The 18,102-nt window shown below is 39.5% G+C and overlaps 1 protein-coding gene across 1 annotated transcript in view; it reads left to right on the forward strand.

Annotated features, from left to right (window-relative positions):
• Positions 1-18,102, forward strand: part of crybg2 (crystallin beta-gamma domain containing 2) — a 47,677-nt gene that overhangs the window by 18,678 nt on the left and 10,897 nt on the right. The window contains exons 5-7 of the mRNA XM_034215143.1: positions 8,532-9,576; positions 9,951-10,664; positions 16,492-16,539. Of these exons, the coding sequence (XP_034071034.1) occupies positions 8,532-9,576; positions 9,951-10,664; positions 16,492-16,539 (1,807 nt within the window). The remainder of the gene's footprint in view (positions 1-8,531; positions 9,577-9,950; positions 10,665-16,491; positions 16,540-18,102) is intronic.

Consider the following 18,102-nt stretch of genomic DNA (forward strand, 5'->3'; position numbering starts at 1 on the left):
TTATATGATATGAAATCCGGAAAACATTTTAAAAGAATAAAATAATACTTAATTCCGAGCGCTCTTGCTTTTCTCTTTGAAAGTCATCACATAACGGCATTGTAATACACGGTTCGGCTGCATTGTATATTACAGATCTGCCGTAGTTCTTTATTTATAGAGCCCTGATGAGAAGACCTTTGGAAAAACTGAGAAAATGCCGCCGAAACTGAATACTTGACGTGGATCATAAATATATTCAACAATTAAACAACATCTTCAATTTCTCTTCACACAATACGTCTCCTTGCAGTATCAACACTAATTCGGCTGACTTTTACATTTGATCAAATTCACAGATAGGTTATATTTACACCATAACGGTGCACAGCTGATATAAAAGGACTGTAGTTTTTGAAGATATTACTGATTTTCTTTGAATGTAAGAATGTAAATACTGAGTCTGAAATAGTATAGCAATATACTGTAAAATTATGTAAAAGCATGCATAAAACTACACATTTTCAGATGTTGTACGAAAACAAAAGTGTCCTACACTAATAATACAACGTTATTATGGCTGTGTGTACCTTGTGTGCACCGCCTAGTGGTTAAAGCACGTTTTGAATTATTATGTTTTATTTGATTAAAAAAATATTAAGAGTACATACTTTCATAGGGGGAAAGTATAAATATAGAATATAAAAAATCAAGAAGATACTATAAGTGATCTCTACAATAAAACAGTTTAGTGCAGAATGTACAAAGATATTAATAGGAGGAGGTGCAAAACAGAAAAACGAATTAACCTTTATTTAAACATTAAATAACAGATTAAGGTCTTCTTTTAAATAAGAAAAACACTTTGGGGGTATCTATCTACAGATAAATATTAAGCCTGACAAAGTACTTAACGTCTAATATATTGCTTTCCTGTAATGTTAACTATGTTGAAGCACTTATTTTAACTGATATTATACATATGAATTATACTCGTATGTATGTAGATAGAATAAGAAATGTGCAGAATATGACAGTTTAATGGTGGAGGTACACACATATTGATAGATGTCTTGTAATGCACTGTTGAGGAACCTGTGACCCAAGTGTTTCATTCATTGCATAACTACACCGTAGTTGTGTATATGATATGTCAATACACCTTTGAAAATCTTGAAAGGGATGTGCAAAATAGCCATAATATACAGTCTTTAATGAACTATTAGTAGAGAATAACGAGTAATGAATATACTTTATTACTCGTTTCCATTCATGTCAATTGCAGATACATGTTTAGTCTTCTCAAGCACCAACTATCAAATATCTCTCCTGATTGTTGGCACTTGACAATCACCTTACCTGAATTTTACTCAGGTGTAACTAAAGTCTGATTTAAGGGTTGTTTATATTTCACATAATTAATCAGAATCTGCAAAGTAACTCAAATAAATGCAGTGGAGTAAAAATACCAGGTTAACCTCTGAATTGTAGTGGAGTAGAATTACAAAGTAACAATGAGCTGTCATGTGGGTATTAATGCTGCGCATTATGGACACAAGCGATTTTCACCCATTTATTAATTATATGTTTTACATTTGATAACACCAATGTGTTTAATACTGGCAACTTCTAATTGTGGGAAAAACGAAAACGTTCAGTAGAGACGTCCCATAGAACATTTTGCGAAACACAATAGCCAGCATGTGTAGTTCTGGGGGGGGCGTTCGATTCTAGTTTTGGATAGTCTGGCGTGGTTTCATTCCATTTCACACAGCTGTTTGACGCTCTGCGTAACCTTACGGGACTGTAGTCCTAAACGATAGCTGGGGATTATGGGTAGTGTAGTGTCTTCAGCCATCCTAAACTCAGAAATGTTGACAATCGCAATGATGCTCGAAATGTTCCCTACGTCTGTTTCCGGTTATTTTTATTTTGAAATTCAGTTCCTGACGGACGCCTAAAAAGCCCGAGATTATGGAATTAAACCAATAAATAAAAGCAAGGATAATTGTGTGTTATTGGTGAGTAAATAACAGTGTGTTATTTTGAAAAGAATATCGAATTAGAAGGAAAAAAATATTTAAAAATACAGATTTCCGTATTCTGAGGCTCTGAGCCCCATTTATTTTCCTCACAGACGGCAACAAAAGTCCGAAATTATACGATTTCAAATAAAAGCAATAACTGTGGCTTGATATTGAGTAAGAACATGTTTTTATGAACCACACAGCTTCCGGTCTTCCTCGACCCGACCGGAGAAAAAGACGTGCTGCAGGCAGTAGAAATACATTGCTTTTAAAATTGTGCTGTGCAACACGAAAAAAAGGGGCAAATCGTGTTGGTGAACACGAATCAATAGATTAAAAATCGTGTTGGTGAACACGAAATGCCGTGAGATTGGGTTGCATAAAACATACAAGAGTGAATTATAATAAAAGATAAGTGTCTTTTTGGATTGTAATTTATTTAAAAGAACTATACACTCCTCAAAAATCAGAATTAGAAATATTTGTCCCAACAGGGAAATGTACATTATTACAACAGCAGATGGTACAGATAAAGTGAGGGGAAAAAAAAAAAATGGCTATGTAAATAATGAATATCATTTAAACAATTGTTCCATACACATATGGACATGGAGATTTGAGCAGTTCATACAAACAGATGTGGTCACTTATCACTGTGGCATGTTTCCCAGCAGCCTTTATATCCCCAGCCTCTCCCTGCAGTTGACAACATCTGAGTAGTATGTTTACTCGCAGAGCCCCATCCTACGGTATAAGAGTATCACAGGAAGTGCCACACATTACTCACAGGTTTCACGAAAATGTGAGTTTTGAGGGCTTTTACAAGGGATAAACACAATTGAACATTAAAACAAGGAAACATGCTTTAATTTAATATAGTTTGAGACTTATTTATATGTCAACTCAAAAGGTTTGACATCTAGTGCATCATTTATTTTAAGTACCTATGCAAACACAGACCCTTCCCAACTTGTGCTTCATAAAGTATTTATGAAGCACAAGATGGCAGCAAAGGCGTCGTTTTAGTTGAGTGGAATACTGAAACCAACACTTAGCAAAGCCAACACAAAGAAATAAGACAGGGCCTAGACTCTTTGCGATGCAGTGGTAAGGACAGTGCATTCATTGTATACATAAACAACCCTATCACAAAAAGTGAAGTCCAAATGTATATTTATACACTTAAATGCCTTTTTTGTTCATGCATTAAAAAAAATGTAGATGCAAAATACTTGGCTGCTTTGGAAAATAAGTATATATTGTGTTTAACTGTAAGCATTCAATATATCAGATACATTACAGTTCATAGTGTAATAATATGAATTAAAGACAGACGAAGTTGTTATACTGCTGCAGCTTTTTTCACCACAGTGCGTGTGTCTGTATTACACTGAACAAAAATATAAACGCAACACTTTTGTTTTGCTCCCATTTTTCATGAGAAGAACTCAAAGATCTAAAACATTTTCTATACACAAAATAACCATTGAGTGGCCCATGGTGGTGGTGGAGTTATGGTATGGGCAGGCGTATGTTATGGACTACGAACACAGGCCACTCGATTCACAACATTACCCTAACCCTAACCCTACCCCTCACACCAGATACTGACTGGTTTTTCGGACCCCCCCAGACCCCCCCAATAAAGCAAAACTGCACGTTTCAGAGTGGCCTTTTATTGTGGCCAGCCTAAGGCACACCTGTGCAATAATCATGCTGTCTAATCAGCATCTTGATATGCCACACCTGTGAGGTGGGATGGATTATCTCGGCAAAGGAGAAGTGCTCACTATCACAGATTTTTTCAGATTTGTGAACAATATTTGAGAGAAATGGTTATTTTGTGTATATAGAAAATGTTTTAGATCTTTGACTTCATCTCATGAAAAATGGGAGCAAAAACAAAAGTGTTGCGTTTATATTTTTGTTCAGTGTACATTTTCCAAAACTTGCCAACCAACTTCCACTCTTAAATCAACACTGTTCCAGCTGCTTGTTGAAAGATGAGGTATTCTGCCAGCCCCACCTCACTAACAGGGCTCCTGTAGTGTTGTCATAAGGAGAAAAAGAAGGCATCTAAACAAGACATGTGGCGACCGTCTCATCCAAGGTGTTGATTGAAGATATACAGATACTTTTCTTAAGAATTGTAATTCAGCAGATTACCTTGTTGGGTGTTTTCTTTCTACAGAAACACACAAGTGTCGAGATGTTTCTGTTACCATAAAGCCAGTTGAGCCACTTGCTGGTGTTTAGTCAGAATTCTGCCACTAAACTTTGTCTTTTGTTTTCCTTTCATGTGTGACAGACTGGCTTTTGTCTGACAGATTCCTTGATAATTAGTGGAATGACAAACTTGTGGAGAATTGTCGCTGTTGTAAATCATGCTGTGACCAAATACTGTACATCTTCATGAAATCCTAGCTCTTGACTCTTGGCTTGACAGACTTAATTTACACCTACTATCTGTACAAGTAACTTCTTAGAGGCTTTTTCCTACTGTTTGACAATTGATAGGTTAACAGAAAATCTTTCTTTTAGTGTTTTTCCACATCATTGCCACTTTAACACTGTTAGTGATGAAGACGTGGACCACCTTTTAGAGAACTGATGACCCTAACTCTCACTGACTGAATAAACTCTATACTGTATGTATTTCAACTGGTCAGAAAAAAACAATCGCTCATTTCATGATCCTGACTGGATAGGCAATTCTTTAATCCGCACCTTTGCCAAAAAACATGACATTTGTCTTTGTTAATTAAAATGTAAAGAGTACCAAGTACATATTTAAGTCTTTGGTGAAATAACCATAAGAAGTTCCCACCTTGTCTTGACATAGACATTTAGCCAACCCTTTGTATGAAATGGCTAAATGTCAGTTTTTTTATCAACAGCATTTGAGTAAAAAGTACTCTTTTTGTTGTTGTATTATATATTAAAGAGCACTCCACTGATTTATAATTTTTTGACAACAACAAAAGCAGAACCAGAGATTACGTTTTGTTTATACCACATTTTATACCTTCAAGTAACCTGGCGCATACATGACCCACAATGCAACTCACATTTTAGCCTCAAGCAGCAGGCAGAGGAACGAATGGAGCAATACAAGTCTCCATATCTCTAGATCTTTTTTTCTTCATCTATACAGACGCTCACTCATGTGACATCACTTCAGGCAGGTTCTGTGCACTTCCCTTTAAATCTTAACCTCATAAGGTCTGGACGCGACATCCTATGCTTAGGATTCATGGTATGAAGACAATGTTCACATTGATGATGTCTCTACTACACTTAACCCCTCTGCCTTGAGCTTAGTAAAGCTGCTCTCTTCAGAGAGTCTGCGCACAAATGTTACGACTTTGCAAAGGCGTGCAATAGATACGCAGAAGTCCGATTTTGCGTGCATATGATACTCCCACGTTACGTTTGTTATGAACGTATGTCAAATACGTTTTTTTTCTACAATTTTCTCCCACATTACGTTTGTTATGAACGTATCTTAAATGCGTGTATTTTCTACATATCTTTGCCATTTATTTAACCCTAACCCTAACCCAATAAGCTGCTGTGTCGTTTATTGCACCACAAACATTAAAACTGTCATTGGAACGGCGATCAAGCCTGAAGCCACAGAGCTCTTTGTTTTAATGTTTGAGGTGCAATATCAGCGTATCATATGCATGCAAAATCGGACTTCTGCGTATCTATTGCACGCCTTTGCAAAGTCGTGACATTTGTACGCAGACTGTGAGACTGGGTTGCCCTAAACATATGTAAAGAGAAAGGGAGCAAGAAATGTGCTCTTTTCCCACTCATAGATTTATAGAGAGAAATCATATTTTTAGACATGCAGACTCAACCAGATCTAAAAAGTTTGTTTCCATCGCCTTCACGTGTTCTGCATGCTTGATTTCATCTTGGCACATCACTTTGACTGGCGACCATTCAAAATCAATATTATTAAAGACTCCACCCGAGATGTACTGTGTCTAGTAAAGACACATACTAATATTTGCTTCGCAGCATTGTGTCAATGTGCTTATCCTAATATATCCTAAGCATCTTGTTGTACCTTTTTGGTATGCACATGTTTTCAGCAGTCTTGACAGCGATGCTGGCATTGTTTTTTAGCTAGTAGGGGAATGGCTATTGCAACCCCAGCCAACCAAGGTCATTGCAGCTTGAGTGATCCCATCACAAGATAGTCTCTTGTGATGGGAAAGTTTGACTAAAGTTCGTACAGTGACTACCCTCATAGAGATAATAGAGAAGTATTTTTAGAATGTTAATCAGTATAGAAAGAGGAGTATTCACGGTTAAGAGGAGTTTAATATTTACTGAGAAATTAAATGAAGGCAGATGTAACTCTTTGATCCTCGGTTTTGCATGGCCGAGCGTGAAAGAGAACTCAAATGATACCATATTCAAACATGCATAGTATGCTTTCCTTTCATGTGCAACACTCTTTTTCCCCTTGTGTCATTATATATACTAATACGCATTAACTCAGAGTCCCTGTTGAGGCGGATACTTGTTACAGCACATGGAATTCCATTTCTGAGTATGTTTGTTTAGGCTTATATAATGTTCCTGAACATTCAACTTAATATACTAATGTTCTTGTCGATCTGTCTCCTTGCTAAATTTAGTAAGGTATGACATATTATTATGACATATTATTATATTATGACATATATTAGCATGAAAGAAGTACAGTCTATGAGGAGATGTTGCATCAGCGCCAGAATGTGCAGGTGCCCTCTGGGATAGGTGTGGACGTGTGGTTCTGTGGTTACAGCAGAAATGTACCCCACATGTCCCAGGAGCAGAATGTATCCACCTGGGGGATCAAGGGGCTTGGGGAAGATGCCACAGACGCTAATCCATATCCTATTTTTGGCTCTCTTTTTTTTATTTCACATTTAAACCTTCTTTATTTTCTTGGATTTAAATCAATTTACTCCATTGCACTTCTGAAAAGAAATCTGTGTGGGTGATTGAAAAAATAATGACAAATTTGACGAGAATATATTAAGATAAATGCCAGTGTGAAGGATGAGTTAAGTAATAAAGACTTCCTTTCTTTCGACCATTGAAAGCTTACTACACTGAGTTTGTGTTTTAGTGTGTATTTGTTTAAAGGTTCAGTGATTTATTTACAATATCAGGGGAGATTAAATTACATTTGATTGTAAACAGCATCTATGTTAGACCTCTTGAACCATTTAGCTGGATCTGCAGAACAAACAAATATACAGAGACTCATTCTCTGTGTTTGGAACCAAATCTGTTCAGGGCCACTGAAACCTGAATGTGTTGCACACATGCACCCAATGATGCTATGATGATAAATGTCCTCAAAACTTGTGGACATTCCTGCTCATTTTTCATGTATTTCTTAAATTGTTTTATGAAATGTTACCTCTGTCCCTTTTCTGTTACAGTGCTCAAATGCCTGCCTCAAATGTGGCAATACAACAACAAAATACCTGTATAATTGTATCCTTTTATTTTTTTATTCTCATGACATTTGTAAAATCCGCCCTGTGCATGATGACAGTGAGTCACAATGTGCATTTTTGTGTGTCATTTGGCAACCCTTTTCACCTTTACCTGATAGTCACCACAGTCTGTGAGAACAGCACAACATTATTATTATAATATAATGTCAAATGATTCACTGGGCTTAACTCAGATTGACTTTTGACTTGTGAAAGCTTTTTGCCGTTTAATTAAACGCATATTTAAGTCCCACACAATTCTCATTAAATATGTATTGTTCTCTTGTCAAGTATGTGAAGCGTGCATGCACTTGCAAGACTCAACATATCAATAGAAACCACATTTTGCATAATTACACTGTCAGATTTGAGGGCTTTCATGTCTACACCCATGAATAAATCCCAACTTCCCTTTTTATTCCGGTTAGAAAGGTTTGCAGGTGTAAAACAATTAAAAAAAACGTTTGATCATCAGTAAATCAGACATTTATGAAGTGCTTGGAAACAAGTCTACTTATCATTAACAAAATCGTCTTGGGGTTGTTGACTTTATGCCATGGCATGTACATACCTGTAAATATACAGCATATTGACATTGCTAAAGAGTTTGCTTATCACAGTTCATATACTATAAATGTAGTGTTGACTTTGAGTAACCCTGAATTATAGCTGACAGTTGTTTGCTTATGTGAACATGAACTAATTGTTAGTTATTATGTCACATAACTAACTGCATTTTAGAAACAGTTTGTACAAGAAATTCAGACTCTTCAACTACTTGACAGGAAATTGAGATTGGAACCTAGTGCACCAGTTTTTGCATTGATGAGGCCTTTGTAAACTTTATTTTATTTATTTATTTGCCTGACAAAATAAAAGTTGCTTTGTATAATTTGCATTGTTGGCATTGCATGACCACCACGAGGCTCTGCAGTGTTTGATACACTGTGGTCTATCAAACTCCGGCGCTGTTTATTCTGTGTTTCTCATCTTTGCCCTTTTTTCTGTATCTACCCAGATCCCTGACAGTAGCTTCAGAAGTCTTTGTTTTAAAGAATCAGCTGCCTAAAGCCGAAAAGGAATCTGTGGGCGAAATGAGCTCAGGCTACAGCAGCCTGAGCACCAAACTGTCCCTAAAGAATTCATCTCTCCCTGAAGAGGATGATACCACATTTAAATACCGTAAAGTGACTGAAGCCAATACCACTGAGGATAGCCAGGACACGGCTACAGATACAGGCTCAGAGTACAGATGGAAGAACAAATTTGACGGAGTTTCTCAGTACATACCGTACACAAAAGAGTCTTCCTCCTATTCTGATCTCCCAGAGGCTTCAGCATACAAACACCTGAGTGACCCCTCCCCCTCCCTCTATTCAGAGGATCGCTATGGCAGCAGACTGACTGACAGGAGCAGGATTTATCAGAGCTATGAGAGCGAGCCAGCAGAGGCACCAAAGGAGGAGTGGAAGCGGAGTTTAGTGGAGGAGGAGGAGCCTGCTGCACCTGCCATGGAGAGAGAGGCAGAGTCAGAGAGGATAAAGTCAGGCTGGGACTCACAGCAGCTGCCTTCGTCTAGCTTCACCTCGACACAACAATCCATCCAGGACACCTTCGACAGTTTCCAAGACAAAGACGACGACTCATTCCGTTTTACTGGAGTGTTCAAGGCCACGCTGGTGGAGCTAGTTTCCGAGCCTGCAGCTCGCCCCTCCACTCCCCCTTCCTCCCCCGACGCAGACTCCCCGTACCAGTTGGACATGGATAGCCTAGTGGATACCCTGAAGAACATGGGACCTTCCTTTAGACCCAGGAACACAGGACTTCGTGGGCCTCCTCCGGTCCTCCTCTCCTCCCTGCCACCGATCAATGAGGATGCTCCCAGCCCCATCACCTTCGACATGCCTGACTTCATCAGGAGCCCCACTAAAAAGATGGAGGCAATGGGAAACCCTGCAGAGTCAATCAAAGTAAATTACACTCTGCCTGCTGATCTGGGACTGAAGAGGAACATCACCAGAGACACTCGCTCACCACTGGAACTACTCAAGCAGAACCAGCAGGTAGAGTACATTCAGACATTTTCAATTCTGTGAATTGTTGTTACTTAGTCAAAACACGTAATCTCATACTTCTAAAATGCAATTTAAATCAGGGTTAGACTGTTTTCAGTTTTTCACAACAACAGTTCATGCATATTATTGCATTGAGCATGACAATCTACATCTAGGCTCATGACATAACAGTACTATTTATATAAATATATTTAGCAGTTGGAAATGGTTTGACAGCTGTTTTTTTAACTCATTAACTGGTAAAAAAAACAACTACATTTTTCAATTATCCATCTGTGGTTTATCTGAAATAACAGGAGACTGGATGTTCTGTTTTGCAACTTGGTCTAATCAAGCCTTTACCTTTCTTTACTCCCCTGTAGGAGCAGCAGCCGCCTGGATCCAATATGCTGAACTTGCCCCTGAGAGTGTCTGCAACCAACAGTCTAGTAATGAGAACATCCTTTGACTCTTCGCCTGAGGAATTAAAATCCCCCGTGCTGAATGGAAATGGATTGCATTCACCTTCCGGCATTGGCTCCCGCATAGACAACAGTCTCATCTTTAAAAACCACAGGTTATCATCCATAGATCAGACCATGGAAAACGGAAAGGCCCATCACCCGCTCTTCCGCACCGGCTCGCTCCCTGATACGGGGCTTTCAAACGACCGCATCAGTATGGGACACAAGAAGCTCGGTGAACCGGGAACAGAAGCAGGGGGGTCTCGCTTCGAGCGTCTCTCCTTCCTTTTGAACTCCTCGTCGAGCTCCATGTCCGGGGCCGAAGACCCCAACAGTCGTTTGAGTCGGCCCCCCCTGCTGGGCATCGGCTCACCCACCTCCAGCAACAGTCCCACCCGCCTCCTCAGCCCCACCAGCCCCATAGACCTCCAGAGGCCTTACAACACCGCAAACTTCCCCTTATCCATGTTCGGCCAGACACAGGGGACTGGTGCAGGTACTGGAGCACTGCGCAATCCTATCCTGCAGAGGAGCTTCAGTAGTGATGGCGGCATGGGGGGCTACCAGGCCAGGCAAGAAATGGAGCCTGAGAAGATTTTAGCATCCAAATACAGGGCCTTCCCTGATGCCTATGTGAGTATTCCTAAAAAAGTTATAAAGTGTCACTTAGTGTTATTGCTTAGAAGACATACATGTGGTGCAGGGATAACTTATAGTTGTAGTCCACGTAAGCAGAAGTTAGCATCAAATTTCCCTCAACAAACGCCCAAGGGGAATTCTTTTTTATTGGATTTTTGCAGAGAATTAGCTCGGTGAGGAATAAATGTTCTTTCAGAAGGATCATCGTCATAAGTTAACACCAATTGTAAACATTTTGAAGTATATTAGCAATCCCCTGAACAATTTATACCAGTTCAATAAGAAGTCAGACCTTATTTCAGACATCCAACCAATTTAAAAAAACAAAACATTGATATGAAGTAACAAAGTGCTTATAGCTAACTCATTTCTGGGTTTAAGGACTCACTCCTGCAGCTCTCTGTATATCACCACGGAGGCCAAATACATTTTACATTTTCACAAGCATGATGTTGCTGCAGAAAAATGGGGATTTGCAATTCTATAAGGAATATTGCTAGTCTACGTTTTGGTGAATAGCTTGCAGAGGTAATGTCTGTTGGAGCAGGCCCACATTGCATGAGTCACACATTTTATAGAACCCCAGGGAAAGTTTAGTTTGAGAATGCTGTAGAAGAAGCACTTATCTTCTTGTGACATCATTCTTCATACTTACATGCATGCACTGTATGCAAATACAGTGTGTGCGGCTTAAAATGGTAGCTATACAGTAACAGCATTACAAAGAAGATCCTCTACACATATATCTTCCTTTTGTATTATACCTGTGTTTACTCTTTTATTATGTTGGCTCCTAGCCTACCTCCCAGATCAGGTTGTGAAAAAGACAGGCAGCAAGTCAGGTTAGGTGAGAGAGATGACTTCAAATGTAGGTTGTTGTGCACACAGGAAAAAACACTCTTTATGTTGCTTCAGATACTGCATCATGAACCATTAATAGAGATATTTCAATCAAGTATGTGTATGAGAAATTGGAAGTGGCTGGTTTTGGTGTAACTCAGTGCATAAGTGGTGCTCCTTAAGGCTTAGCAAACATGCCTGGCAAAAAAATAAAAGTGTATTAGACCCAAACCGTTAAGCCCCACCTGTCAGGTACATGCACTCCCCACGCAGAATCAGAAAAAAGGGTGTGTATGCAGTCTTGTGTTCATGCATGAATGCACTCGCTCTCCGGTGCACGCATTCAGGTGAAGTGTTTAACTGATTAGGACAAGTCTTTAAATGAGAAAGAACATCATTTCACAAGTGTGCACACACACGCTCTCTACTTGTGTTTCTACCTGTCTTTCTGTTTTTGGCAACGTTTGTGGCTCACACTGCAAATGTTTATTGTTCTCACCTCTGTACAGAACAGAACAGTTGATCTCACACCCTACTATTAACCAATCCTTTAACCATAGATGTACTATGCCAACAGTGACAAGCAGTACAAACATTTCCTAGCATTGTACTTTTTAATTCTGCTGTTCCCTACGGGTATTATTTGTTAATTTACTCCCATGCATACCACATGTGCGTAGTGTTATTTGTTTCCGTGCAACAACAACAGAGTATCAGCTGGATACTAGAGATGTAAGTACTGTTTGCTCTACAGCTATCCTGTGCTGTTTGAATACAAGTGTTTGCACAGGATGTTTGTTCATGTTCATGCAATACATAGATGGCCTCAGTTATATGTCTGCAGCAGCTCCTTTTCCCCGGCTAAAGTATGTAGTCTGACTGAACAAAAATATAAATGCAACACTTTTGTTTTTGCTCCCATTTTTCATGAGATGAACTCAAAGATCTAAAACATTTTCTATATACACAAAATAACCATTTATCTCAAATATTGTTCACAAATCTGAAAAGATCTGTGATAGTGAGCACTTCTCCTTTGCCGAGATAATCCATCCCACCTCACAGGTGTGGCATATCAAGATGCTGATTAGACAGCATGATTATTGCACAGGTGTGCCTTAGGCTGGCCACAATAAAAGGCCACTCTGAAATGTTCAGTTTTATCAGACAGCACAATGCCACAGATGTCGCAAGTTTTGAGGGAGCGTGCAATTGGCATGCTGACAGCAGGAATGTCCACCAGAGCTGTTTCCCGTGAATTGAATGTTGCTTGATAATGCACGGCCCCATGTTGCAAGGATCTGTACACAATTCCTGGAGGCTGAAAACATCCCAGTTCTTGCATGGCCAGCATACTCACCGGACATGTCACCCATTGAGCATGTTTGGGAAGCTCTGGATCGGCATATACGACAGCGTGTTCCAGTTCCTGCCAATATCCAGCAACTTCGCACAGCCATTGAAGAGGAGTGGACCAACATTCCACAGGCCACAATCAACAACCTGATCAACTCTATGCGAAGGAGATGTGTTGCACTGCGTGAGGCAAATGGTGGTCACACCAGATACTGACTGGTTTTCGGACCCCCCCAGACCCCCCCAATAAAGCAAAACTGCACGTTTCAGAGTGGCCTTTTATTGTGGCCAGCCTAAGGCACACCTGTGCAATAATCATGCTGTCTAATCAGCATCTTGATATGCCACACCTGTGAGGTGGGATGGATTATCTCGGCAAAGGAGAAGTGCTCACTATCACAGATTTTTTCAGATTTGTGAACAATATTTGAGAGAAATGGTTATTTTGTGTATATAGAAAATGTTTTAGATCTTTGAGTTCATCTCATGAAAAATGGGAGCAAAAACAAAAGTGTTGCATTTATATTTTTGTTCAGTGTATGACTGACTGAGCCGCTGAAACTGATGCTTTAGAGAGGGGCCCTTTGAAAAACGTACAGGGAATATATTTCTGCAGCACAACAAACATTTCACACGTTTTAAACTGTCCACCTTAGTCGAGAATTTATAACAGCCCTTTGAAACAGCATGGAGAGAAGGCAGACAGAAGGCAGGATCCAATGTCACCACCCTTATGATTACTACCACAGAAGCAGCTAATTACAGGTAGTCACCTATCACTTGTTTCTTTGATCTGGATATCAGGCCACTTTTTGTAAACCTAAAAGGCCCATTATCTCTACTGGTAGTTATAATGCTTATAATGTACTATAATGTAGATTTATAGAATTCAGTTCTACATAAAATACATAACGCTGTGTAAACTAAAGTTATGTACACAAGGTATTCAGACAATGAACTGGCTTGTATCAGTTAAAGTAGTGTGTTGGTTTCCTGTTATGCAGTGGGTTGGAACAGGGATATATTTTACAGCTGCATCCTGCTTGGGCCACGTCAATACAAAGAAAGAAGAAATGGAAACAACGATGCTATTGAACTAACCCCTGGGCACACGTCTCTTTTATGGGACTTTTAAACAGGCTGCAGGATGAGTGTGTATCTATAAGCACATGCTGTAAACTCTTCAATGCATGTAAACCATCAGCTGGTGGGCGTGAGGCCTCGAAATCATTTTATCCCTGCAGAAAATGTTCTCTGTTTTTTTTCTCTACTGGGCTATCCACTCATTCCAGTTATCTGTCGGATCCTGCAGAGACACAGCCACACCTCGTCTTTTGTTTTCTTTCGCATATTTCTCTTCTTGATTCGTTGATATTTGATTGAGTGAAGTTGACAGGGAGGAATATGAAGTTGGCAGGGTGAGAAAAGATGGCAAAGAGATGATTTGTTTCCTCTTATTAGTGTTCATTTACTCTGATCGTTAGTTTCCTCGCACATCTTTGTGTGTCTTCTTTTATTATGTCCTTTGCTGAAACGGCACATTCCACAATGTGGTTATTAATTTGATGGGAGAGCAGATCGTGTTTCAGGCTGCTGGGAGTGAAAGGATCGAGAGGGGGAAAATATGCGTTGTAGTATAGATTTGTATTAGGCATTAAAGCAGCAGTAAACAATGAACTCCTAATGAATAATGCTGGGTTTTCTTTAGCTGCATAGTGAAGACATAAAGTTGGTACTTGAAATACATGTGCAAAAACCACACAGCAGTGAGTAAAGCGTTGACAGGACTTCATTGGAACTTCTTTTAGAGGAAGTATTAATTATTGGAATGTGAGTGATTTGCCATTATTTTATTGCTATAATGTATACGTGTGCCTCAAGAACCAAGTGAGAGTTTAATTAAGATACATGTAATGTGATTAAATGGCATCATTAGGTTAGAATATTACCATTTAACAAATGAAAAATTCAAAGAACAGAATAATGTATTTAACTGGTTCTCCATGTGGAGACTAGCTGGATTATGTGTTGTCCAAAATGCAACCAATAGACAACCAGTGAAGGACTTAATTGTATAGACATCACAAATACAATTCCAACGCCTAATTTGTCAGGCCAACTTAAAACATTCCACCCTTAGACTTTTAGTCACACTGGCCTTTGCCGATGGTTGTCAGATGAGTTGAGTAATAATCCTTCTAAGAAGCATGACTGTCCCTCAAATTATCTGTAAAGAAACCTTGTGAGACCGATTCAAGTGTCGCAGTCAGGCGAGATGATACGACAACTACTCCTCCATTGTCTCAGTGTTTGTCACTCAATTGTAAAGATAACATGAACATACAGTACAGTCACATTATGCCATGTCCGGCTGCGAGACAAATTAATACATTGAACTTGAGTCCTTTGTTTTAAAAATTGTTGAAAAAGGTATCTTGAAGCTCTGCCTTTAATAAGCTTTGGTTTAACACTTATTCCTGGTTTTATGTAAAGCATGATACAAGTGGAGCTAATGTATTTTGTGAGAAATAAGAGATAATCATCTGCTAAACATTTAATCTTCTTGACTCAAAATGCAGGGAATTCACAGATAAAAGGGAGTAGATTTTCTAATAGGCTTTATAGATGGAAACTTCTGTTGTTATATAGTACATTTGTGAACAGTGAATGACTCTTATTCACAAGGTCAATACTGAAAAAGCACCATTGATCCCCTCACCTTGCTTTAACTGAAAATGTAAAAAATGTAGAAAGTAAATCCATTCTTATTTACATTTTAACTACATTTGGTTGAGTTTGGTTATTTTTCCTAAGAATGCATTCAATTAAAAAGGTTTCTAAAGTAAATGAGGGCTAGGTAGGTGGGCCAGTAATGCGGCCTGTTGAAATGAGAGCTTCTGTAGGAGGTCCACTTTGGTCTGTAACCTGATCCAGATCATACCCTGTTTCCTACTGGGCTTCCAGAGAGTGGAGTGATACCTGAGACCAAACACTGCTCCCTCTGAAAAATCTATTTGATAATTGCATGGCACTCATCTGCAACCATAATCGGAGTTGCACAATCAAACAACCTAGAAATTCAAGTAGTATACCAGCTGAGATTCGAAGGTCCTAAAGAACACGCACGCACGCACACACACACTCACTCAATCCTCATGTCATTTCAGAACAGATCTCCTGTTATCAATGGGAGTAGTACTAGAATGTCTGGTTTATAGATACCAGGGAGGAATGTAAAGTATTCACACCTGTCATAGAGGTGCTTATTTTGTTCTCATTCTGCCTCCCCGGCACCAACAGAACCTGTTGAACATAAACACATGTTTTTAGATTGTCTGGCATGTGTGAATCCACAAGGTAGAAACTGGGTGCAGTCGACATAAAATGTATGCGGACATGGGGTCTAACCTAAAAATGTGTAATAGTGCTCATGCTTTTGAAGTCCAGTCTTTATTTTCACATTCATACAGTCGTTTGTATTATTGATAGTCCTCTTATTTGTATACAGCACTGTACTTACTCTTGGCTTTTATCTTGACTGTGTGTAAAACAAAAGACAATGCACTAAGTTAATACTAAATATATAAGAAAGCTTTCTAAAATAAATGTGTTTTTTCTTTTGTAGCTCACAAAAGAGAAGGAGCATGGGAAGCTCAATCCTCGTCCTGGAAAGGTGAGTCTCCACACGACATAGTGCAATACATTCATCTAAATACTAGTGAGATACAGTACATGTGCGAATGTGTGTTCAAATCGATAGAATGGTCTGCAAAAGCAAAAATCCCAAAGTTCATTCCAGAGGGAGCTTCTCTCCCACACAATCCCCCCCCCTGCCTGAAATGCCTCCATTGGACTCCTTGGATATGAACCTGAAAATGAGCATAATAGGGCCCCTTTAAAGATTATACCTGCATAGGCATGATATCAGTGTCTTTTGAGACCTTGGGCCTCATTTATAACGCCGTGCGTAGGATTCACGTGGGAAGGTTGCTTACGTAGTAGAAATCCAAAAAATAGGTACAGAAATGTCCCGACATTTTCCGATTCACCAAACATTGCGCACCGGCGAGGAAAGTGCGTACAGCACTTCCTACGCCGGTTTCCCTTTATACATCACAACCGACTCGAAATGCGGTGCAGCTTTTGCGGGCTTCACGTAACGCCCATATTTGCCTATAAATAGTCAAAGAAACGCCCATTCATTCATTCATTCATTCATGTTGACTGACTTTATGAAGAAGATCGCAGGAAATGACGACTGAACAGCTAAAAAAGACATCTCACACTGTGTCAGATTCTGGTTATTTTGGGGAGGTCGAGATAAATCATATTGTTTGGTGGATGCAGTTTGAACCAGAGTAGCAGCATGGAGGTCGGATCGTCACCAAAATAAATAAATAAGTGGTCCGAAAAAGGTTCATGACAAAAACACTGCACTAGCCTTCCTCAGGCAGTGTGTTTGTACCGGGGACAGGAGACACCCCCTTGATGAGAAACTGTAAGAAGTGATCGGGGAATCACTCCGGAGTGGAGTCATGACGACTGGATCTGAATTATGTTTTTGTATTTGGTGGTTTGTGTCCCAGCTGTCGATCAGCTGTGCGCAGCGTCTCCACTGCAGCCTGTGCGTCTCAAACCCCCCCCCCCCCCCCCCCCCCCCCCGCAGCAACCCTATATCCACCAGTTAAAGGAAATGCAACTAATGTGTTGTGTTATATTAGCTGTACAATTTACCACATATGGTGTTCTTAGCTTCCATACCTCCTGTGTTTTACGAGCGACTTATCAAGTCTTGGCAAACGGCATAAAACACGATTAAACATGATAGTATATAAAACCATGCTCGTATCTACAACCTGAAATGCAAAACGGCGTCAGTTTAGACGTAATTCTGTCCTCCTGCTTACCGCATTATTTATGAGAAAACATTTCACAACATTAACACAACATATTCGAGGTGGTTTTCAATAACATATCCGTATTTATTTATTTCTCCAATGTTTTTGTGTGCACTGAGGAGTCTCAAACAGGCGTTTGTTTAATCATTTTAAGATTGGCTTTAATCAATGTTTGAAAATGAATTATTCATATATGATAAATGAGAGGTAACATTTTATTTATGGTATTATTTCCACATATTTCTCTCCATTCTTCCTTCTGCCAACGGTGTCGCAGTTTCTCGTCTCTCCCGTTTTTGTGCTTAGTGCGTACGCATGGGTTAGAGTTTGCGTGGAGG

Source organism: Gymnodraco acuticeps, unplaced genomic scaffold, assembly GCF_902827175.1.
Source record: "Gymnodraco acuticeps unplaced genomic scaffold, fGymAcu1.1, whole genome shotgun sequence".
Taxonomy (NCBI): domain Eukaryota; kingdom Metazoa; phylum Chordata; class Actinopteri; order Perciformes; family Bathydraconidae; genus Gymnodraco; species Gymnodraco acuticeps.